This window comes from Ranitomeya variabilis, chromosome 5 (genome assembly GCF_051348905.1).
Source record: "Ranitomeya variabilis isolate aRanVar5 chromosome 5, aRanVar5.hap1, whole genome shotgun sequence".
Lineage (NCBI taxonomy): Eukaryota > Metazoa > Chordata > Amphibia > Anura > Dendrobatidae > Ranitomeya > Ranitomeya variabilis.
In genome coordinates, this window is record NC_135236.1 from 15,286,081 (window position 1) to 15,312,025 (window position 25,945).

Here is a 25,945-nt window from a genome sequence, read left to right on the forward strand (position 1 = left end):
CCATTTTGAGTACTTGGTGATGCCTTTTGGGCTCTCTAATTCTCCTTCAGTGTTTCAGTCCTTTATGCATGACATCTTCCGGAAGTATCTAGATAAATTTATGATTGTTTATCTGGATGATATTCTGTTTTTTTCTGATGATTGGGATTCTCATGTAAAGCAAGTCAGGATGGTGTTTCAGGTTTTGCGTGATAATGCTTTGTTTGTGAAGGGTTCAAAGTGTCTCTTTGGAGTGCAGAAGGTTTCCTTTCTGGGTTTCATTTTCTCCCCTTCTACAGTGGAGATGGACCCAGTTAAGGTCCGAGCTATTCATGATTGGACTCAACCCACGTCTGTTAAGAGTCTTCAGAAGTTCTTGGGTTTTGCTAATTTCTACCGTCGTTTTATTGCTAATTTCTCTAGCGTTGTTAAACCTTTGACGGATATGACCAAGAAAGGCTCTGATGTGGCTAATTGGGCTCCGGCAGCCGTGGAGGCTTTCCGGGAGCTGAAGCGTCGGTTTACTTCGGCGCCTGTTTTGTGCCAGCCTGATGTCTCACTTCCCTTTCAGGTTGAAGTGGATGCTTCTGAGATTTGTGCAGGAGCTGTTTTGTCGCAGAGAGGCTCTGGTTGCTCTATGTTGAAACCATGTGCTTTCTTTTCCAGGAAGTTTTCGCCGGCTGAGCGGAACTATGATGTTGGTAATCGGGAGTTGTTGGCCATGAAGTGGGCATTTGAGGAGTGGCGTCATTGGCTCGAGGGAGCTAAGCATCGTGTGGTGGTCTTGACTGATCACAAAAATTTGATGTATCTCGAGTCTGCTAAGCGCTTGAATCCTAGACAGGCTCGTTGGTCGCTGTTTTTCTCCCGTTTTGACTTTGTGGTCTCATACCTGCCTGGTTCAAAGAATGTGAAGGTTGATGCTCTTTCTAGGAGTTTTGTGCCTGACTCTCCGGGAGTCTCAGAGCCAGCTGGTATTCTTAAAGAGGGAGTAATCTTTTCGGCCATTTCTCCTGATTTGCGATGTGTGCTGCAGAGATTTCAGGCTGGTAGACCTGACCCTTGCCCACCTGATAGACTGTTTGTTCCTGATAAATGGACCAGCAGAGTTATCTCCGAGGTTCATTCCTCAGTGTTGGCAGGGCATCCTGGGATTTTTGGTACCAGAGATTTGGTAGCTAGGTCCTTTTGGTGGCCTTCCTTGTCGCGGGATGTGCGTTCTTTTGTGCAGTCCTGTGGGATTTGTGCTTGGGCTAAGCCTTGCTGTTCCCCTGCCAGCGGGTTGCTTTTGCCCTTGCCCGTCCCGAAGAGGCCATGGACACACATTTCCATGGATTTCATTTCAGATCTTCCGGTGTCCCAAGGAATGTCTGTCATCTGGATGGTGTGTGATCGCTTTTCCAAGATGGTCCATTTGGTGCCCTTGCCTAAGTTGCCTTCCTCTTCCGATCTGGTTCCTTTGTTCTTTCAGAATGTGGTTCGTTTGCATGGCATTCCTGAGAATATCGTGTCTGACAGAGGATCCCAGTTTGTGTCCAGGTTCTGGCGATCTTTTTGTGCTAAGATAGGCATTGATTTGTCGTTCTCATCTGCCTTTCATCCTCAGACTAATGGCCAAACTGAGTGAACTAATCAGACGCTGGAGGCTTATTTGAGATGTTTTGTTTCTGCGGATCAGGACGATTGGGTGACCTTCTTGCCATTGGCTGAGTTTGCCCTCAATAATCGGGCTAGTTCCGCTACTTTGGTTTCGCCATTTTTCTGCAACTCTGGTTTTCATCCTCGTTTTTCCTCGGGTCATGTTGAATCTTCTGACTGTCCTGGGGTGGATTCCGTGGTGAATAGGTTGCAGCGGATTTGGAATCACGTGGTGGACAACTTGAAATTGTCACAGGAGAAGGCTCAGTGTTTTGCCAACCACCACCGCGGTGTGGGTCCCCGACTTCGTGCTGGGGATTTGGTTTGGTTGTCTTCTCGGTATGTCCCTCTGAAGGTTTCCTCTCCTAAGTTTAAGCCTCGCTTTATTGGTCCTTATAAAATTTTGGAAGTCCTTAATCCGGTGTCTTTTCGTTTGGATCTTCCGGTGTCGTTTGCTATTCACAATATGTTCCATAGGTCTTTGTTGCAGCGGTACGTTGTGCCTGTGGTTCCTGCTGTTGACCCTCCTGCTCCAGTCTTGGTTGAGGGCGAGTTGGAGTACGTGGTGGAGAAGATCTTGGATTCTCGTCTCTCTAGATGGAGGCTTCAGTATCTGGTCAAGTGGAAGGGCTATGGTCAGGAGTATAATTCCTGGGTGGTCACCTCTGATGTTCATGCGGCCGATTTAGTTCGTGCCTTTCACGCTGCTCATCCTGATCGCCCTGGTGGTCTTGGTGAGGGTTCGGTGACCCCTCCTTAAAGGGGGGGTACTGTTGTGAACTGTATTTCTTGGCTCCCTCTTGTGATCACTAGCGGTATGACACTTGGATTGGCTTTCTCCAGGTTGGTACCCACCTGGTTCGTTAGGCCTTGGGTGTTCCTATTTAGACTTCCTGGAAACTCAGTCTAGTGCCTGGAATCGATGTAGTCAGTCTATGTCTGTTTGCTCCTGACTCCTGGTCTCCTGCTTTTTGCAAGATAAGCTAAGTCTTGCTTTCTTATTTTTGTTTATTCGCATTGCTGCTATTTTGTTCCAGCCTGTTACAATGTGATTCCTGATTTTTGCTGGAAGCTCTTGGGGGCTGATATTCTCCCCCCCACACCGTTAGTCGGTGTGGGGGTTCTTGGATATTCAGCGTGGATATTTTTGTAGGGTTTTTGCTGACCGCATAAGTTCTCTTCCTATTTTCTGCTATTAATTAGTGGGCCTCTCTTTGCTAAATCTAGTTCATACTTACGTTTGTCTTTTCTTCTTACCTCACCGTTATTATTTGTGGGGGGCTTGTATCATAACTTTGGAGTTCTTTCTCTTGAGGCAAGCGAGGTCTTATTTTCTCTGAAAGGGTTAGTTAGTTCTCCGGCTTGTGCGAGATGTCTAGAATCAACGTAGGTACGTTCCCTGGCTACTTCTAGTTGTTGCGCTAGGATCACATATACGGTCAGCCAAGTTACCACCTCCCTATGAGCTGGTTTTTGTGTTTGCGGACTTAGCTGGTACTTCTGAGATCCTCTACCACTTGGATCATAACAGCTATGGTCTGACCACTATGCTTTTGCACCCACTTCTTCCTTCAAACTGCTTATGTCACTCGGATGTCCTTTACTCCATGTGGAGTCCAGGACCTCACCATCTCCCATAGGTTTGCAGGTCGCCCTGCTTGCACCGGCCTTTTCAGCGTTGCCCATAAATTTTCATTAGGATTGAGATCAGGGCTTTGTGATAGCCTGTCCAAGACAATGACTTTGTTATCCTGAAGCCACTTTGTTATCATTTTCGTAGTTTGCTTCTGGTCATTGTCCATGTGGAAGACCCATTTCTGCCCGAGTTGTAACTTCGTGGCTGATCTCTTTAGTTATTGCTTCAGTATTGCCACATAATCCTATTTTCTCATGATGCCATCTATTTTGTGAAGTGCACCAGTCTGTCCTACAGCAAAACAACCCCACAACATGATGCTGCCACCCCCATGTTTCACACTTGGCATGGTGTCCTTAGGCTTCCAAGCTTCCTCCAAACGTGACGATGGACATTATGCCCAAATAGTTCAAATTTAGTTTCATCAGACCACATGACATGTCTCAAAAAATTAAGGTCTATGTTCCTGTGTGCATTTGCAAACATTAATTTGGCTTTTTTATGTTTCTTTTGGAGTAATTGCTTCTTCCTGGGAAAGAGTGGCCTTTCAGCCCATGTTGATAAAGTACTTGTTTCACTGTGGATATTGACATAATCTTACCAGCTTCTGCCATCATCTTCGCAAGGTCTTTTGAATTTGTCCGTGAGTGCATATATACACATGTAGGACCAAAGCACGTTTATCTTTGGGACACAAAACCCTTCTCCTTCCTGAGCAGTATGATGGCTGGACATTCCCATCTTGTTTGAACTTGCATATAATTGTTTGTACAGATGAATGAGGCGCCTTCAGGTATCTTGAAATTGTATCCAAAGATGAGCCAGACTTGTGAAAGTCAACAATTCTCTTAATGCTATCTTGGCTGATTTCTTCACACTTTCCCATGATGCTACACAAAGAAGCAGTGTATTTCAGGTTTGCATTACAACACATCCACAGGTTTGTCTCTAATTAACTCAAATGTTGTGAAAAAAACAGAAGCTTCCAAACACATGACATCATCATATGGGCAGTCCAGAATTGTTTAAAGGCATAGTAATCTTAGTGTATGTAAACTTTTGACTTTGCAGTAAGTAATAAAAATGCCTTAAAACATTCTCTCTCTCTCTCTCATTATTTTGGCATTTGGCAAATATTCATATTTATGGTAATCATAATTGACCTAAACCGGGAAAGGTTTATTCTGACTTCATGTCAGATATTGAGAAAAACCTGCAGATGTGTCTTTTTATATAATGTATGGAAACTTCTGGTTTCACCTGTAGATACAGATATATGATTAAGGCTGAATTGATTTTCTTTTATTTCCTTATTGATAGTAAATTTAACTCCATTTGTTGTTCTGCTGCCCTGTGACTCTTTTTTTACAGCTTTTCTTCCATGGCTATTTTGTAAAAAATGGAACAAAAGAAGTTGTGGAATGTAACGTTGATCTTCCTGGTCAAGATGTTTGTGAATATTATGATGAACATAATGAAGAAAAATGGGTGTGTCAGCGTCCAAAAACGCTGCCATGTGATGCTTATCGAGACCATGGACCGGGGGGAGTTCGGGATGTTTTTAGTAAAGAAGAGCAAGAATTCTTTGTAAGGTAACTATTCGTCATTAATAGTGTTGAGCGATACTTTCCGATATCGGAAAGTATCGGTATCGGAAAGTATCGGCCGATACCGTCACAGTATCGGAATCCAATCCGATACCGATACCCGATCCCAATGCAAGTCAATGGGACGAAAATATCGGAATTAAAATAAACCCTTTATACACTTGTAGGTTCATTCTACATGAAGGAAAACAACTAAGAATATTGTAGGATGTATTGGGGGACGTGGCGGAGATATTAAAGGGACAGAGGTTTAGCCCAATGTAATAGAATAGCAGGATTTTTTATTTTTTTTTATGAAGTTCGGCGTTAGAAAGAATTTGACTATGTTTTTTTTTTTTTTTTTTATGTCAGATATTGATGTTTCACTACTTCCACGCCCTTCACCTTCTTTTTTACTTCTCCCACGCTTTCTTCTTAATTATCCTCATCATCAGCTTCTTTGACATCAACTTCTTCACCTTATTCATCTTCTTCTTCATCTTCTACCTATTATTTTTTGGGTTACATTGTTCATATTCTTTTTATTTTACTATTATCTTCATCATATTCAACTTCTTCATCATATTCTTATTTGTGACAGGCATTCCCGTAGTTGTTATCTATAAAAGTTTGAAGATTACACCTTCCGTTCTGCCTGTCACAAAACAGTTACATTTGTCCGCGTTCAGTTTGGCCTGCAGCATCAGGCTTTATCCAGGGGCACCACGAGGAGGAACGGACTCACCCCCATACACTGCTTAGTCTTCTTCTGCTTATAATTTACATAATATTTTTTGCTCTGATATTTTGTGTTATGCTTAATGTCCTTCTGCTCTTTGTTCTGCAGCCTCTTGTTCTTCTGCTTCTCGGTCTTCCAGGTCGTCGTCGTCTCCAGGGTCGTCGTCTCCGGGGTCGTCGTCATCGGGGTGGTCTTCAGGGTCGTCGTCTCCGGGGTCGTCGTCATCGGGGTGGTCTTCGGGGTCATCGTCTCCAGGGTCGTCGTCATCACGGTGGTTGTCGTCTCTGGTGTCGTCATCATCTTAGGGGTGGTCTTCTGGGTCATTGTGTTTAGTCTCTTGAACTTGGAAATGTAGCAGAAGGTACAAGAAGGCTGAGAAAATGCCGAGAACCAGCTGATGGAACTGGAACTCGGATGGCTACCCGAAGGTCCAAGAGCCAATGGAACTACCGAGGACCAGCTGACGTTACTGGAACCCGGTTACTAAGCAGGAGGTACCTGTGCTGAAAGCACTACCAAGGACCACCTGACGTTGGTGGAACTCGGATACCCAGAGGGAGGCACCTAAGCCAAAGGCTCTGCCCGGAACCAGCTGACGGTACTGGAACCAGGATGGGGAGCAGAAGGTACAAGAGCAAAAGACACTGCCGAGAACCAGCTGACGGTGCTGGAACCCGGATGGGTAGCCGAAGGTCCAAGAGCCAATGGAACTACCGAGGACCAGCTGACGTTACTGGAACCCGGTTACTAAGCAGGAGGTACCCGTGCCTGAAAGCACTACCAAGGACCACCTGACGTTGGTGGAACTCGGATACCAAAGGGAGGCACCTAAGCCAAAGGCTCTGCCCGGAACCAGCTGACGGTACTGGAACCAGGATGGGGAGCAGAAGGTACAAGAGCAAGTGTCTGCGTGGCTTTTGCAGGACACGATGCCGGCTGCACAGCAGGGGAACAGCTGGCGGTGCTGGACCCCACTGACACATTTGCGAGGTGTTTTTCTCTGTGCAGCTAGCACATCTGGGCCCCAACTGGCGGTTTGTTAGAGCCCAGGGTCAGCAGGAGGAGGAGCAGGAGGAGGAGGAGCAGGGGGAGGGGAGTGTAGGCCGAAGCCTGCACTGGCGGCAGCTTTGGGTCTGTTGTGTCTGCGTGGCTTTTGCAGGACACGTTGCCGGCTACACAGCAGGGGAACAGCTGGCGGTGCTGGACCCCACTGACACATTGGCGAGGTGTTTGGCTCTGTGCAGCCAGCACTTCCGGACAGCAACGATCGGTGTTGGAGCCCGGGCTCTGCAGGGGGAGCAGAGTGTAGGCCGAAGCCTACTTGAACCGATTTCAAAGGTCACCTTTAACCCCCCCTCAGGGGTTAGAAAGTAGAAGAGCCACAGCTTATGCAGCAGTAGTGCTGCACAAGTCAAAGGTTGCTCTTTTAATTTTTCTCCTTGCACACGCTGAATGAAACACGTATAACATTTAGCCCTTTATACAGTCAAACTGTGTTGGAGGCGCGAGTTCCCTTTGTAATGAGACGCAGCACAGATGTCAAGAATCCCACCTTGGTGCTGGGTGCAGCCTCCCGAGCGTTGTTATTTGCTGTACAGGAGTCTGCGCTGTCGTGTTATCCCCTGGCCTAGCGCCGTTAGCGCTGCCCATCTTCTGGCATCATGTAATGTCGGCCGGTGCGGTTCGCGATGCCCATGAATCCCAGCCCCGCAGTGTCTTAACATTGTTAAAACACTGCGGGGCTGGGATTCAGGGCCTGGCGCAGCACATATGTTGGCCTCTCACACTCGGGTCCTTACACCCGCTTCAGACTGTGCGGCGTCATCTGATCCCTTATCGCATGCCACGGCCATGAAGCCGCACAGTCCGAAGAAGGCGGAAGGAGAGGAGGGACAGGCGAACTGATGCACTGATCCTGCCCATGAATCACACCCTCGCAGTCCCAATAAATAAGACACCGAGGGGCGTTGTGTGGGTCAGGGCGGCCGCAGAGGCGCAGGCAGCCAAACAATGATGCCAGAAGACGGGCAGCGCTACCAAGGGGGTTGCAGCGTGTCATTACAAAGGAAAGTCACACCACCGGGACGGTTAAATGGTCACACAGAGGACACATTTCAGACGTGTTTTCAGTTCCACATGTGCGAGGAGAATACGTTTCTGAGCCACCTTGCACACATGCAGCATTACCGCTGTACAAGGTGGCTGGATAACGTAAAAACGCCTGGGGGAGGGGGGACAGGTTCCCTTCAATTTCAGTTCTTGTGTCTGCGTGGCTTTTGCAGGACACGTTGCCGGCTGCACAGCAGGGGAACAGCTGGCGGTGCTGGACCCCACTGACACATTGGCTGGTGTTTTTCTCTGTGCAGCTAGCACATCTGGGCCCCAACTGGCGGTGTGTTAGAGCCCAGGGACAGCAGGAGGAGGAGCAGGAGGAGGAGGAGCAGGGGGAGGGGAGTGTAGGCCGAAGCCTGCACTGGCGGCAGCTTTGGGTCTGTTGTGTCTGCGTGGCTTTTGCAGGACACGTTGCCGGCTACACAGCAGGGGAACAGCTGGCGGTGCTGGACCCCACTGACACATTGGCGAGGTGTTTGGCTCTGTGCAGCCAGCACTTCCGGACAGCAACTAGCGTTGTTGGAGCCCGGGCTCTGCAGGTGGAGCAGAGTGTAGGCCGAAGCCTAATTGAACCGATTTCAAAAGTCACCTTTAACCCCCCCTCAGGGGTTACAAAGTAGAAGAGCCACAGCTTATGCAGCAGCAGTGCTGCGCAAGTCAAAGGTTGCTCTTGTAATTTTTCTCCTTGCACACGCTGAATGGAACACGTATAACATTCAGCCCTTTATACAGTCAAACTGTGTAATGGAGGCGAGAGTTCCCTTTGTAATGAGACGCAGCACAGGTGTCAAGAATCCCACCTTGGTGCTGGGTGCAGCCTCCCGAGCGTTGTTATTTGCTGTACAGGAGTCTGCGCTGTCGTGTTATCCCCTGGCCTAGCGCCGTTAGCGCTGCCCATCTTCTGGCATCATGTAATGTCGGCCGGTGCGGTTCGCGATGACCATGAATCCCAGCCCCGCAGTGTCTTAACATTGTTAAAACACTGCGGGGCTGGGATTCAGGGCCTGGCGCAGCACATATGTTGGCCTCTCACACTCGGGTCCTTACACCCGCTTCAGACTGTGCGGCGTCATCTGATCCCTTATCGCATGCCACGGCCATGAAGCCGCACAGTCCGAAGAAGGCGGAAGGAGAGGAGGGACAGGCGAACTGATGCACTGATCCTGCCCATCAATCACACCCTCGCAGTCCCAATAAATAAGACAACGAGGGGCGTTGTGTGGGTCAGGGCGGCCGCAGAGGCGCAGGCAGCCAAACAATGATGCCAGAAGACGGGCAGCGCTACCAAGGGGGTTGCAGCGTGTCATTACAAAGGAAAGTCACACCACCGGGACGGTTAAATGGTCACACAGAGGACACATTTCAGACGTGTTTTCAGTTCCACATGTGCGAGGAGAATACGTTTCTGAGCCACCTTGCACACATGCAGCATTACCGCTGTACAAGGTGGCTGGATAACGTAAAAACGCCTGGGGGAGGGGGGACAGGTTCCCTTCAATTTCAGTTCTTGTGTCTGCGTGGCTTTTGCAGGACACGTTGCCGGCTGCACAGCAGGGGAACAGCTGGCGGTGCTGGACCCCACTGACACATTGGCTGGTGTTTTTCTCTGTGCAGCTAGCACATCTGGGCCCCAACTGGCGGTGTGTTAGAGCCCAGGGACAGCAGGAGGAGGAGCAGGAGGAGGAGGAGCAGGGGGAGGGGAGTGTAGGCCGAAGCCTGCACTGGCGGCAGCTTTGGGTCTGTTGTGTCTGCGTGGCTTTTGCAGGACACGTTGCCGGCTACACAGCAGGGGAACAGCTGGCGGTGCTGGACCCCACTGACACATTGGCGAGGTGTTTGGCTCTGTGCAGCCAGCACTTCCGGACAGCAACTAGCGTTGTTGGAGCCCGGGCTCTGCAGGTGGAGCAGAGTGTAGGCCGAAGCCTAATTGAACCGATTTCAAAAGTCACCTTTAACCCCCCCTCAGGGGTTACAAAGTAGAAGAGCCACAGCTTATGCAGCAGCAGTGCTGCGCAAGTCAAAGGTTGCTCTTGTAATTTTTCTCCTTGCACACGCTGAATGGAACACGTATAACATTCAGCCCTTTATACAGTCAAACTGTGTAATGGAGGCGAGAGTTCCCTTTGTAATGAGACGCAGCACAGGTGTCAAGAATCCCACCTTGGTGCTGGGTGCAGCCTCCCGAGCGTTGTTATTTGCTGTACAGGAGTCTGCGCTGTCGTGTTATCCCCTGGCCTAGCGCCGTTAGCGCTGCCCATCTTCTGGCATCATGTAATGTCGGCCGGTGCGGTTCGCGATGCCCATGAATCCCAGCCCCGCAGTGTCTTAACATTGTTAAAACACTGCGGGGCTGGGATTCAGGGCCTGGCGCAGCACATATGTTCGACTCTCACACTCGGGTCCTTACACCCGCTTCAGACTGTGCGGCGTCATCTGATCCCTTATCGCATGCCACGGCCATGAAGCCGCACAGTCCGAAGAAGGCGGAAGGAGAGGAGGGACAGGCGAACTGATGCACTGATCCTGCCCATCAATCACACCCTCGCAGTCCCATTAAATAAGACAACGAGGGGCGTTGTGTGGGTCAGGGCGGCCGCAGAGGCGCAGCCAGCCAAACAATGATGCCAGAAGACGGGCAGCGTTACCAAGGAGCTTGTTGCGTGTGTCAATACAAAGTCAAATCACACCTGAGGGACGTTTTAATGGTCACAGAGGACACATTTTAGACGTGTTCACTTCAACATGGGCAAGGAGAATAAGTTTCTGAGCCACCTTGAACACATGCAGCATTACTGCTGTTCAAGGTAGCTGTAAAACATAGAAACACCTGGGGGAGGGGGGACAGGTTCCCTTCAATTTCAGTTCTTGTGTCTGCGTGGCGGTCGCAGGACACGTTGCCGGCTACACAGCAGGGGAACAGCTGGCGGTGCTGAACCCCACTGACACATTGGCTGGTGTTTTTCTCTGTGCAGCTAGCACATCTGGGCAAAAACTGGCGGTGTTAGAGCCCAGGGTCAGCAGGAGGAGCAGGGGGAGCGGAGTGTAGGCCGAAGCCTGCACTCGAGCAAGTTGAAAGGAAACCTTTAACCCCCCCCCCCCCCCAGGCGTTTGTAGCTGAAAGAGCCATTGTGTACAGCACTAATGCTGGAAAAGGTAAACTTAGCTCTTTTAATTATGGTCCTTGTACATGCGGAACCTAACATTTATGAAATGTGTCTCCTCACAGCGTTAAACCGTCCGGTAGGTGGAACTTTCCTTTGTCGTGTGACGCAGCACAGCCATCATTTTTACCCCCTTGGCGCCGTGCGCCGCCTCCTCAGCGTTGTTTGAATCTGTCCCGGAGCCTGCGCTGTTAGGTTAGCCCTTGGCCATGCACACATGTTGCGCTGCCCGTCTTCTGACCTCATTTGGTGTCAGGCTGGCTGCGCCTGTGCGGGTGCGCTGGCCGAGATCCCGCCTCGCAGTGTCGTCTAATGTAATCCCACCGCGGGCCTGTGATCCGTGCCCGTGCGCAGTGCATATCCTCTCCTCTCACTCCCCTCCCTACGGCTTTTTCAGACTGTGCGGTGTCACGGCCGTGGCATGCTATTAGGGACCAGCTGACATCGCACAGTCTGAAGAAGCCGTAGGGAGGGGAGTGAGAGGAGAGGATATGCACTGCGCACGGGCACGGATCACAGGCCCGCGGTGGGATTACATTAGACGACACTGCGAGGCGGGATCTCGGCCAGCGCACCCGCACAGGCGCAGCCAGCCTGACACCAAATGAGGTCAGAAGACGGGCAGCGCAACATGTGTGCATGGCCAAGGGCTAACCTAACAGCGCAGGCTCCGGGACAGATTCAAACAACGCTGAGGAGGGGGCGCACGGCGCCAAGGGGGTAAAAATGATGGCTGTGCTGCGTCACACGACAAAGGAAAGTTCCACCTACCGGACGGTTTAACGCTGTGTGGGGACACATTTCATAAGTGTTAGGTTCAGCATGTGCAAGGAGCATCACGAAAAGAGGCACTTTTTCCCTTTGCATCATTACTGCTGCACAAGGTGGCTCCTTCAGTAACAAACGCCTGGGGGGGGGGGTCAGGTTCCCTTACATTTAACTTGTTGTTTCTGCGTGGCGGTCGCAGTACACGTTGCCGTATACACAGCAGGGGAACAGCTGGCGGTGCTGAACCCCACTAACACATTGGCGAGGTGTTTGGCTCTGTGCGTACAGCACTTCTGGACGGCAACTAGCGGTGTTGGAGCCCAGGGACACGTGGAGGAGGAGGAGGTTGGAGGAGGTTGGAGGAGGTAGGAGGGATTGCCACACACACAGCAGGGGAACAGCTGACGTTACTGAACCCCAATAACAGAGGAGGGACTGTTGACTGTGCGTACAGCACTTCTGGACGGCAACTGGCGGTGTTGGAGCCCAGGGACAGGTGGAGGAGGAGGAGGTTGGAGGAGGTTGGAGGAGGTAGGAGGGATTGCCACACACACAGCAGGGGAACAGCTGACGTTACTGAACCCCAATAACAGAGGAGGGACTGTTGGGACTGTGCGTACAGCACTACCAGGCAACAACTAGCGGTGTTGGAGCCCAGGGACAGGTGGAGGAGGAGGTGGAGGAGATAGGAGGGATTGCCACACACACAGCAGGGGAACAGCTGACGTTACTGAACCCCAATAACAGAGGAGGGACTGTTGACTGTGCGTACAGCACTTCTGGACGGCAACTGGCGGTGTTGGAGCCCAGGGACAGGTGGAGGAGGAGGAGGTTGGAGGAGGTTGGAGGAGGTAGGAGGGATTGCCACACACACAGCAGGGGAACAGCTGACGTTACTGAACCCCAATAACAGAGGAGGGACTGTTGGGACTGTGCGTACAGCACTACCAGGCAACAACTAGCGGTGTTGGAGCCCAGGGACAGGTGGAGGAGGAGGTGGAGGAAATAGGAGGGATTGCCACACACACAGCAGGGGAACAGCTGACGTTACTGAACCCCAATAACAGAGGAGGGACTGTTGACTGTGCGTACCGCTCTTCTGGACGGCAACTGGCGGTGTTGGAGCCCAGGGACAGGTGGAGGAGGAGGAGGTTGGAGGAGGTTGGAGGAGGTAGGAGGGATTGCCACACACACAGCAGGGGAACAGCTGACGTTACTGAACCCCAATAACAGAGGAGGGACTGTTGGGACTGTGCGTACAGCACTACCAGGCAACAACTAGCGGTGTTGGAGCCCAGGGACAGGTGGAGGAGGAGGTGGAGGAGATAGGAGGGATTGCCACACACACAGCAGGGGAACAGCTGACGTTACTGAACCCCAATAACAGAGGAGGGACTGTTGACTGTGCGTACAGCACTTCTGGACGGCAACTGGCGGTGTTGGAGCCCAGGGACAGGTGGAGGAGGAGGAGGTTGGAGGAGGTTGGAGGAGGTAGGAGGGATTGCCACACACACAGCAGGGGAACAGCTGACGTTACTGAACCCCAATAACAGAGGAGGGACTGTTGGGACTGTGCGTACAGCACTACCAGGCAACAACTAGCGGTGTTGGAGCCCAGGGACAGGTGGAGGAGGAGGTGGAGGAGATAGGAGGGATTGCCACACACACAGCAGGGGAACAGCTGACGTTACTGAACCCCAATAACAGAGGAGGGACTGTTGACTGTGCGTACAGCACTTCTGGACGGCAACTGGCGGTGTTGGAGGCCAGGGACACGTGGAGGAGGAGGAGGTTGGAGGAGGTTGGAGGAGGTAGGAGGGATTGCCACACACACAGCAGGGGAACAGCTGACGTTACTGAACCCCAATAACAGAGGAGGGACTGTTGACTGCGCGTACAGCACTTCTGGACGGCAACTGGCGGTGTTGGAGCCCAGGGACAGGTGGAGGAGGAGGAGGTTGGAGGAGGTTGGAGGAGGTAGGAGGGATTGCCACACACACAGCAGGGGAACAGCTGACGTTACTGAACCCCAATAACAGAGGAGGGACTGTTGGGACTGTGCGTACAGCACTACCAGGCAACAACTAGCGGTGTTGGAGCCCAGGGACAGGTGGAGGAGGAGGTGGAGGAGATAGGAGGGATTGCCACACACACAGCAGGGGAACAGCTGACGTTACTGAACCCCAATAACAGAGGAGGGACTGTTGACTGTGCGTACAGCACTTCTGGACGGCAACTGGCGGTGTTGGAGCCCAGGGACAGGTGGAGGAGGAGGAGGTTGGAGGAGGTTGGAGGAGGTAGGAGGGATTGCCACACACACAGCAGGGGAACAGCTGACGTTACTGAACCCCAATAACAGAGGAGGGACTGTTGACTGTGCGTACAGCACTTCTGGACGGCAACTGGCGGTGTTGGAGCCCAGGGACAGGTGGAGGAGGAGGAGGTTGGAGGAGGTTGGAGGAGGTAGGAGGGATTGCCACACACACAGCAGGGGAACAGCTGACGTTACTGAACCCCAATAACAGAGGAGGGACTGTTGACTGTGCGTACAGCACTTCTGGACGGCAACTGGCGGTGTTGGAGCCCAGGGACAGGTGGAGGAGGAGGAGGTTGGAGGAGGTAGGAGGGATTGCCACACACACAGCAGGGGAACAGCTGACGTTACTGAACCCCAATAACAGAGGAGGGACTGTTGACTGTGCGTACAGCACTTCTGGACGGCAACTGGCGGTGTTGGAGCCCAGGGACAGGTGGAGGAGGAGGAGGTTGGAGGAGGTAGGAGGGATTGCCACACACACAGCAGGGGAACAGCTGACGTTACTGAACCCCAATAACAGAGGAGGGACTGTTGACTGTGCGTACAGCACTTCTGGACGGCAACTGGCGGTGTTGGAGCCCAGGGACAGGTGGAGGAGGAGGAGGTTGGAGGAGGTAGGAGGGATTGCCACACACACAGCAGGGGAACAGCTGACATTACTGAACCCCAATAACAGAGGAGCGACTGTTGACTGTGCGTACAGCACTTCTGGACGGCAACTGGCGGTGTTGGAGCCCAGGGACAGGTGGAGGAGGAGGAGGTTGGAGGAGGTAGGAGGGATTGCCACACACACAGCAGGGGAACAGCTGACGTTACTGAACCCCAATAACAGAGGAGGGACTGTTGACTGTGCGTACAGCACTTCTGGACGGCAACTGGCGGTGTTGGAGCCCAGGGACAGGTGGAGGAGGAGGAGGTTGGAGGAGGTAGGAGGGATTGCCACACACACAGCAGGGGAACAGCTGACGTTACTGAACCCCAATAACAGAGGAGGGACTGTTGACTGTGCGTACAGCACTTCTGGACGGCAACTGGCGGTGTTGGAGCCCAGGGACAGGTGGAGGAGGAGGAGGTTGGAGGAGGTAGGAGGGATTGCCACACACACAGCAGGGGAACAGCTGACGTTACTGAACCCCAATAACAGAGGAGCGACTGTTGACTGTGCGTACAGCACTTCTGGACGGCAACTAGCGGTGTTGGAGCCCAGGGGCAGGTGGAAAAGCAGAGGAACACAATGTAGGCCGAAGCCTGAGAAAGTCGAAAGGGAACCTTTAACCCCCCCCCCAAGGCGTTTGTAGCTGAAAGAGCCAGCTTGTGCAGCACAAAAGATGCAAAAGGAAAAGGTGGCTCTTTTCATCATGCTCCTTGCAAACACAGAACTAAACACTTATAAAATGTGTCCCCTGAAGCCGTGAAACCGTCCCGGAGGTGGGACTTTCCTTCGTAATATGACGCAGCACAGCCATCATTACTACCCCCCCGCCGCCGTGCCCCGGCTCCTCAGCGTTGTTTGATTCCGTCCCGGAGCCTGCGCTGTTATGTTATCCCGTGGCCAGGCACACTTAGCGCTGCCCATCTTCTGACATCATTTGGTGTCAGGCTGGCTGCGCCTGTGCGGCCGCGCTGGCCGAGAGCCCGCCTCGCAGTGTCTTCTGATGTAATCCCACTGGGGGCCTGGGATCCATGGCCATGCGCAGTGCATATCCTCGCCTCTCACTCCCCTCCCTACGGCTTCTTTTTCAGACTGTGCGGTGTCACGGCCGTGGCATGCTATTAGGGACCAGCTGACACCGAATAGTCTGAAGAAGCCATAGGGAGATGAGTGAGAGGTGGAGGTTCAGATATGCACTGCGCATGTCCATAGATCCCAGGCCCCCAGTGGGATTAAATCAGAAGACACTGCGAGGCGGGCTCTCGGCCAGCGTGGCCGCACAGGCGCAGCCAGCCTGACACCAAATGATGCCAGAAGACGGGCAGCGCTAAGTGTGCCTGGCCACGGGATAACATAACAGCGCAGGCTCCGGGACGGAATCAAACAACGCTGAGGAGCCGGGGCGCGGCGCCGGGGGGGTAGGAATGACGGCTGTGCTGCGTCATATTACGAAGGAAAGTCCCACCTCCGGGACGGTTTTACGGTATCAGTGGACACATTTTATAAGTGTTAAGTTTTGCGTGTGCAAGGAGCAAAACCAAAATAGCTACCTTTTTCCTTGTGCAGCATTACTGCTGCACAAGGTGGCTCTTTCAGTAACAAACGCCTTGGGGGGGGGGGGACAGATTCCCTTACATTTCAGTTGTTGTGTCAGCGTGGCGGTCGCATGACACATTGCCGGCTACACAGCTGGGGATCAGCTGACGTTACTGAAACCCAATAACACTGGGTCGTATGTTTTGACTGTGCAGACGGCACGTCTGAGCCTCAACTGGCGGTGTTGGAGCCCAGGAATTTAAGTTCAGGTGGTAGAAAGATGAACACAACAGGAGACCTGGATAACGTATACAGTGACCTAATTATTTAATCAGGAGGAGGAGTGGCAAATTCCTGCGAGATCCAGGCCTTGTTCATTTTCAGGAAAGTAAGCCGGTCAACGTTATCGGAGGATAGTCGCATGCGACGGTCAGTTAGTACACCACCTGCAGCACTAAAGACACGTTCCGATAATACACTGGCCGCAGGGCAAGACAGCACCTCCAATGCATACTGGCTTAGCTCTGGCCATGTATCCAGCTTTGAGACCCAAAACTTGAAAGGGGAAGAGCCGTCTGGGAGTACAGCAAGAGGGCAAGACATGTAGTCTGTCACCATCTGACGGAACCGTTGCCTCCTGCTGACTGGAGCCGTCTGTGATGGTGTAGACTTTTGTGGGGGGCACACAAAACTGTGCCACAGTTGGGCCATACTGGTCTTGCCTTGGGCAGAGGCACTGCTTCTGCTCCCTCTTTGTGCAGAGCCTCCACCACTGCCTGGACGCACTGAGCTGCTTTGGAATGCAGTAGCAGCACTTCTCTCAGTTGGAATGGAGAAGATGATGGAACTGACCAGTGTGTCTTGGTACTCCCGCATTTTTCGCTCCCAGTTCAACGGTGTGATGAGGCTTTCTACGTTGTCCCGGTAGCGAGGATCGAGGAGGGTGAACACCCAATAATCAGACATGTTGAGAATGTGGTCGATGCGGCGGTCGTTTCTCAGGCACTGCAGCATGTAATCCACCATGTGCTGCAGACTGCCAACTGCCCAAGAAACGCTGTCCCCAGCTGGAGGCGTGATCTCTGCCCGCTCGTCATCACCCCACCCTCGCTGTACACACTGAGTACTGGACAATTCGGGAACTCCCTCCTCTGGACGGATGTCTTCCTCCTCCATTGACTCCTCCTCATCCTCCTCACAAACTGTCCCCTGCCTACGCGTTTGTGAGGAACCACGTGGCGCTGACTGTCCAGAAGATGATGGAAGTGGTGAATCCTCATCCTCCACCTCTTCCACAACATCATCCCTTAGCGCTTGCAGTGATTTTTCAAGCAGGCAGATAAGGGGGACAGTCATGCTGACTAGTGCATCATCTGCACTCGCCATCCGCGTGGAATAATCAAAGGGACGCAAAACCTGGCAGACATCCTTCATAGTGGCCCACTCTGTGGTTGTGAAGTCTGTACGGCGCTGACTGCGACTTTTTTGTGCCTGATACAGCTGGTACTCCATTACAGCTTGCTGCTGCTCACACAACCGCTCCAACATATGTAACGTGGAATTCCACCTGGTAGGTAGGTCACATATGATGCGATGTTCCGGCAGGCGGTGTCGGCGCTGCAGAGCCGCAATGCGCGCTTTTGCCGTGCTGGAACGCCGCAAGTGAGCACACTCTAGGCGGACCTTGTGCAGCAGTGCATCAAGATCCGGATAGTCCCTCAAAAAACTCTGCACGACCAAATTGAGCACATGTGCCAGACATGGGATGTGAGTGAGGTTGCCGAGGCCCAGGGCTGCCACCAGATTTCGGCCATTATCACACACTACCATGCCTGGCTGGAGATTCGCTGGCTCAAACCACACATCGCTCTCCTGCTTGATGGCATTCCAGAGCTCCTGCGCTGTGTGGCTACGATTCCCCAAAAAAATTAATTTCAAGACGGCCTGTTGACGTTTGGCCACGGCTGTGCTCATGTCGGTCGTAACAGGTACACGTTCATCACGGGTCCATGTGGAGGTGGACTGTGACGGCTCCTGCAGCGATGATTCTGAGGAACTGGTGTAAGAGGAGGAGTCAATGCGTACAGAATGGATTCCTGCAATCCTTGGAGTGGGCAGGACACGTCCTGCGCCACTCGCACGGTCTGTACCCGGCTCAACTACATTAACCCAATGGGCAGTGAGGGAAAGGTATCGCCCCTGTCCATGTTGACTGGTCCACGCATCGGTGGTGAGGTGGACCTTGCTACTGACGGCGTTCAGTAGCGCGTGTTTTATGTGTCCCTCAACATGCTTGTGCAGGGCAGGGACGGCTTGCCTGCTGAAGTAAAAGCGGCTGGGCACACTGTACTGTGGGACTGCCAATGACATCAAGTCACGGAAGCTGTCAGTCTCCACCAGCCTGAATGACAGCATTTCCAGTGACAGAAGTTTGGCAATGCCTGCAGTCAGAGCCTGTGCTCGTGGGTGGTTTGACGAGAAAGGCCGCCTTTTCTCCCATGCCTGTACTACCGATGGCTGTAGACTGGGCTGGGAGTGTGTGGTTGACTGGGAAAGTGGTGCTGCGGGTGGAATGACAGCGGGTCTCTGGACAACAGGGCCAGAGGTTCTTCCACGGCGATCCTGGGAGGAAGCCGAACCAGCTGCGTGTGAGCTAGAGGAAGAGGCAACACGAGCTGAAGAGGTGGTAGCTGCCGCTGTTGGTTGGCCTAGCTCTTCAGTGTGTTTGTCTAACTCCGCCGGGTGCCTGTTGCGCACATGTTTCCACATGTTGGAGGTATTGAGGTTGGCGACTTTTTGACCTCTTTTGATTTTTTGATGACACACCTTGCATCTGACATAGCAAATGTCATCTGCAACTGTGTCAAAAAAGGACCAGGCACTGCAAGTCTTGGGAGCCCCCCTTTTGACTTTTGGAAGAGACATGCTCCTTACGGGTGCCAAAGCGGAGGCTGCAGGATCCGCAGTCTTCCCCCTCCCTCTCCCTCTTTGGGCCGTACGGGGAATCTCTTCCTCAGAGCTGCTCCCACCACCTTCCTGTCCCTGACGCCAAGATGGGTCAAGGACCTCATCATCTACACTACCCTCTGCCCCCAACTGCTCCTCCTGGGTAGTCTCAGCAGCAGAGCACGCACCAGTAAGTGGCACCTGAGTGTCATCATCAGCTGATGCGGCCTGCGAGGTGGTGACCGGAGCCACTGGCCCACCCGCCTCTTCAGAGGAAGACAGAAAAAGCGGTTGGGCATCACTGCACCCTGCCTCTTCTTCCATTTCTCCAATGCTGCTTGGCTGGCCCCCTGTTTCCAAGCCAAGAGATGATTCAGAGAACAGAAGTAGAGACTGCTCCTGTCCTGGGATCTCTGTCTGCCTGGGCAATTTTGCAGGTGGTGAAGAGACAGATGGCTGCTCTCCAGTGCTCTGTGTCTGAGAGGATGTGGCACTAATGGAAGTTGATGCATTAGCTGCCATCCATCCCACAACGGCTTCAATTTGGTCTTCACGCAGCAGCGGTGTACGGCGCTCGGCGACAAAGCTGCGCATGAACGACTGTTCCCTTGTGAAAGTGGGTGCTGATGACTCACCGGTGCCCGCAGCAGGCACAGAATCCCCACGTCCCCTCCCTGCTCCGCGCCCACGCCCACGCCCACGTGCCTTACTCACTGCCTTCTTCATCTTGGTTGACTGATAAAGATAAGCAGAAAAGTACTAACGGCTTTGTGTGCTTATTCCTGAGCAACTCCTCCTAACAGGTATAAGACACACTAATTTTCTAAAGTGTGGACTAGACTTGAATATGAGCTAATGTGGCCTACACAAATGTAAAGTGGTGTAACTGGTGTGTTTGGTGAACTTTATTATTTATTTATTTTTTGGGGGGCTGAACTGACAACGGATAGAGCTGCAGTCACACGGAGACCGTGCAGACAGACGTAAACGGCGCTGCAAGGCCCAAAAACCCTCCTCTACTTTATCCTATGTAGTGTTTTTCCACAAATTAGCTGGAGACGGGTGGAAAGACACTAATAGGATTTTTTTAAATTAATTAGCAGCAGACTACACTACTTGAAAACAAAATGAAAATTGATTTGGCGGTATGACGCAGTGAACAACCCTGAGCTGGAGACAACCAAGCTACGGCTGCTCACAGACTACAGGGCGAGCTGCAGTCACACGGAGACCGTGCAGACAGCCGTAAACGGCGCTGCAAGGCCCAAAAACCCTCCTCTACTTTATCCTATGTAGTGTTTTTCCACAAATTAGCTGGAGACGGGTGGAAAGACACTAATAGGATTTTTTTAAATTAATTAGCAGCAGCCTGCACTACTTGAAAACAAAATGAAAATTGATTTGGCGGTATGACGCAGTGAACAACCCTGAGCTGGAGACAACCAAGCTACGGCTGCTCACAGACTACAGGGCGAGCTGCAGTCACACGGAGACCGTGCAGACAGCCGTAAACGGCGCTGCAAGGCCCAAAAACCCTCCTCTACTTTATCCTATGTAGTGTTTTTCCACAAATTAGCTGGAGACGGGTGGAAAGACACTAATAGGAATTTTTGGAAAAAATGTGCAGCAGCCTGCACTACTTCAAAAAAAAAAAAAAAAGGACAGTATGAGGCAATGAACCACCCTCCCTGAACTGAATACAACCAGCTATGGATGGCCTATGTGGCTGCACTCAGACTAGAGAGTGGGCTGCACTCACACACACACACACAGAGAGACCTTGCAGATCGCTGTGAAAACAGCGCTACAAGGCAAAAGGAAGGTGATTAGTAGGTGAACACAGCGGTTGCTAAATTAGCCTTTGGAAAGCACAAAGAAGCAAATCGCTATCTCTAAACTGTCCCTCAGTCAGCAAACAGCGTCCTGTCACTAACTGAATTCACAGCAGAGTGATCGCAAAATGGCGCCAGCGACTTTTAAACTGCATCATGACATCATTTAAGCAGCCAATCACAGCCTTGCCAGTAGTTTCATGCCCTCCATGCTAAACAGGATGTGCCCACACTTGGAATCTTTCTCATTGGCTGAATTTCTGAATTTTGAATCATGGAACTTCCGATTCCGGTATCCGATACGCGCCAAGTATCGGAATCCCGGTATCGGAATTCCGATACCGCAAGTATCGGCCGATACCCGATACTTGCGGTATCGGAATGCTCAACACTAGTCATTAATTAACAATCTATAAAAAATCACTTATCATTTACTATCTGATAATAGAATTAGGAGTTGTGGAGGAAAGGATAATAAGTTGGAACATGATCAACAGGACTTTATTCTTTATAGATAAAGATAAAATAAAGCTCGTCATTGTGAAGTTAAAATATATTCTATAATTTGCAACAATAAAATAGCTACATTATGGACTCTCACCTTGTAGGCTATAGGCACAACACCAGAAATCACATATCCGCAACCTTATTACTACTTCATTAAGCTGAACTCTGAAAACAATATCCAATAACACACTTGATCTGGAGTGACCCATGTATGTAGCACACTATCTCCCCTCCCTCTACGAACGCTGTAGGTATGAGATGATGTGCCGAGGTCATTCCAGAGCAGGTGTTTTATTTGTTGTATTTGTCTTTATAGAAAATTTAGAACAAGCTGATTTAAAACGAATAACCTCATTCTAATAAGAATAATTAATAATGCCAGCTTGATAGATCTAGATTAAATAAAGACCAGCCTACTTGGCTTAGCAGTTACTTAGTGTCAAATAGTACAGAAGTGGCCATCCATAGGACAAATGATCTCTGGCGTTTGACCTAGGAACATGATTCTGGCAACAAGAGGGTGAAGAATTCCGACCACAGTTGATGAAGTCTCCATAGAACTGGCTGAGATAACTAAACATAGTGGTTAGCGTTATCATGTATGTTAGCATCCATGATTCATTCAATGATTGGTAGAGGACCAAACAATTAGACCCCCAGCAACAATTAGGTGATGACAAAATAAACTTAAAAAAACAAACATTTAATACAGTATCACAACATTTCCGCAAATGCCTTGACAGGCAAAGATTCACATAGCAAACATCATCTTGCCACACATTGCTGCTTACACCATAAACAACACCTGACAGACTATTACTCCTGATTAGACGTGAGCAATTAAAAAAAGGAAAAATCTGTCAATGCAATCTCCTATTAAATAGACTTAGTTCCTAACTATTAATATCCATTTCTATGATGTCACTTTGACATCAAAAAGCCTGTGTCTGTACTAAAGAGATTGGAAGGGGTTGGATACAGTCTTATGAGACACCAGAGCGCGACACATAAGTTTTCAGAGCAATTGGAGACTTTGCAATATTGCAGTTTACAAAAAAGGGATTCTCTGCAAACTAAAATTTGAGGGAAAAACGTATTGTGCATGGCAAATTCAAATTTCAAAATATTCGACTATCTCTGTTTTTGAGAAAAGTGAACATTCACAATATTAATTTGTGACGTCATATCTTTTTTTGTTGATTTTTTTTCAGGGAACTTATTGATCAAGAACTTTCCACAAATATCAAGCCTTTCAGAGTCCTTCCCCGAAAAAGTCTTAGCCAAGGTAAATAATTCATCTATATATCTCTATCTATCTATCTATCTATCTATCTATCTATCTATCTATCTATCTATCTATTATCCATCTATCATCTATTATCCATCTATTATCTATCTTTTATTTATCTATTATATATCTATTATCTATATACTATGTATCATCTATTTATCTGTCAGTTATTTTTTCTCTATCTGTTATCTATTCATCTTCTATCATCTATCTATTATATATCTATTATCTAGCTATCATCTACCTATATACTGTATATTTTTTTCTATCTATTATCTACCTATCTGTTATCTATCTCTCTGTCTAATATCTGTCTTTATTAAAGCTACCACTGATCAAACTTGATAAAATTATCAATTGTGCTCACTATCAGGCTTCCTAAAATAATAATAATAATAATAATAATAATAATGCCGTTCCCATGTTTACAGTTACAAACCTTTGCACATCAGGACTTAATAATCCAAACCCATCAGGATTTTATTACCAGGACGCGTGGAACTCCCTTATCTGTTCTAATCAACGTTTCAACAATGCAAACAAAGTGGCAAAATGCCTTTCTGGAAAAATGGTCTACATGTTTGGAGACTCCACACTCCGAGGCTGGTGGGAATATCTGGTAAAGTTTGTACCAAGTAAGTTGATAAAGTAATCTACGTTATATTGTATACCGCATATGTATATAGCTTTCATACATTTCATTGTCACAAATCAAATCCTAGACTCACATCTGAGACAGAGCATCCTGCTTGGGTTCAATAATAAATGCTGACGAACCTCCATAAGCCCCATTGTTATCAATGAAGACCATCTAAGTCAGTGTTTCCCAAACTCCGGTCCTCACGGCCCCAATAGGTCATGTTTTCAGGATTTCCATAGTGTTGCACAGGTGACAGATTTCCTGATGCCTCGATGATACTTTCCTCACCTGTGCAATACTAATGAAATCCTGAAGACATGATTTGCTGGGGGCTGTGAGGACCGGAGATTGGGAAACACTGAAATACTATTGGCATCTGTTATATGAGGGATGCCATAGCGCAGACGCCGGGGAATACAACAAGTGCAAAAGAGGGTCTTAACTGGTAAAAAGAGTGCAATCACAATAGGAAAGTACTTCACCCATGAGATGGAGTTGCAAAATTGCAACATATTAGATGCATGAGGCAGCTGCAAAAGGACATGGGTCAGAAGACCGGAGAAAAGCTTGATCCAGGTAGATGGCATCTATACCTGCGCTGCTGATGAACCTAATCTTAGGTTTTGTCCAGAGGAAGAGGTTTGATACTTGGAATCACATTGACTTAAAAGAACCTGTATAAATAAAACTTTTTGGGGGAACTTGTCAATATTGTGCAATCTTCATCAGCAGCGCAGGAATAGCCACCTGTAAAAAGACAGAAATAAAACCATATATGACAAGGCAGACAATGCAAAATAAATGAAGGCGGATTAATAAAGTGCAAAAGTTACGATTTAAAAATTATAATAAGGAGTATGCCAAAGACCAGGACAAAATAATCAAAAAGAAAATCCTCTAGACCTGGTCAATTATCAAAAAGTGCTAAGTTCTTGATAGCCCTATCAATAAGTAGAATACTTTAAAAAAGTGCAGAGTTCAAAAGTATGAATATATCAATACAGCAACTACAGTGCCTCTGGTGCTTGGGCAAGGCATAGTTATGATTGAGATGAGAAGAAGTCAAAGAGCACATCAATAATTTTTTGGGGGACAGATATGTACGGCTGCTCGGGGTGTCACACACCTCGATGTTGGAGGAAGAGAGTGATATCAGTGGGAATAAGTGATCGTATTGATAAAAAGCAACAATTTTCCAAATTTGCTGAATAGTTGGCTGCAGGTGAGCAGTCATCCTAGGGTGAATGTGGAAGTATGAAGTTACAAGCTGACCTGTAGGTAATGTCGGCCTTTCTATCAATGTGTTCTCTCAGTAAGCTGCAGCAAGTATTGGATTGTCCTCTACATGTGTGCCTGTTTAACATACTGTGGTCTTGAATTGCTGCTTTTACCATTGCAGTGCTTTGCTTAATTGTCCATTTGCCCCTTTAACTGTGTTTTTACATTGGACCCACCTACCAGCTTTGTGGCTACTGCCATTTTCTGACACCATCTGGTTTTCTTAGCCAAGATTGACACAATTTTGACCCAATGAGGCCACTTTTAGATTTTGCTTGCAAGGCCACATTAAATTGCCAATCCACCTCATTTTGTGTCAGTTGAAACCTGTCCCTTTACTTTGTTGAATAAAGTGTCTCAGTGATCTATGTGGGCAATATTTCCCTTTAGAAAGGAAATTTGGGGAAGGTATTTTTATGCCAAAGTCAAAATATTATGGAGAGATGTTGGGGATCAAAACTTCATATAAAAAATAAGCCACACAACTGGTTTAGGAGAAAGACTGTAAACTTAGTGCAGTGTTTCCATATTATTGAAGAGTTTTCCATTAGACATCAGCAAATCTTTTTAAATTTGACATCAACATTATTCTCATTTGCACATGGAAACATGAGAAGCAATAGAAGGAAAGTGAGAAGATACAGATTAGATATTAGGAAAAACTTTTTAACATTGAGGGTGATCAATGAGTGGAACAGGCGGTCACGAGAGGTGGTGAGTTCTCCTTCCATGGAAGTCTTCAAACAAAGGCTGGACAGACCTCTGTCTGGGATGATTTAGTGACTCCTGCATTGAGCAGGGGGTTGGACACGATGACCCAGGAGGTCCCTGAAAACTCTAACATTCTATCATTCTATGATTCTATGATCTTTATCAAATTTTTTCCCAAAAGTACGAACAAAGACTCCACTTGCCTGGAAACCACTGTATCACATTCTGGGTGCTTCAATGACTTTATTGTACACATTTCAAGCTCTTAAACACAATCTTAGGAATGTCATAGTGATATCAAGATATATGGCTATGGGTAAACTGATGATGCCTGGTTCTTACTGCTGTCCTGTCACACACTATCTATAATGTTTATTCAATGTTTTATGGATTTCTATTCCTATCTCTATCGTTAAAATGGGAGCTCTGATGTATCCACATTTACTACATTCCCAGTCTCAGCTTTAATACAGACTATGATAGTCCCTTTTGATCGGCTGTGCTCTACTATGTAATTTTATAGCTGCAAGGTATTATGGGAAAATAGTGTAATCATTTTCTGGGTGATGCTGTATTCTGCTTTGTGTAAAATAATTTCTCACATTTTTTCTAGAAT

At 49.2% G+C, this 25,945-nt stretch overlaps 1 protein-coding gene across 1 annotated transcript in view; it reads left to right on the forward strand.

The window, feature by feature from the left end:
- LOC143773248 (NXPE family member 3-like) overlaps positions 1–25,945 on the forward strand; it is a 157,044-nt gene that overhangs the window by 129,878 nt on the left and 1,221 nt on the right. The window contains exons 3-5 of the mRNA XM_077260739.1: positions 4,625–4,845; positions 22,621–22,694; positions 23,132–23,335. Coding sequence (XP_077116854.1) covers positions 4,625–4,845; positions 22,621–22,694; positions 23,132–23,335 — 499 coding nt within the window. The remainder of the gene's footprint in view (positions 1–4,624; positions 4,846–22,620; positions 22,695–23,131; positions 23,336–25,945) is intronic.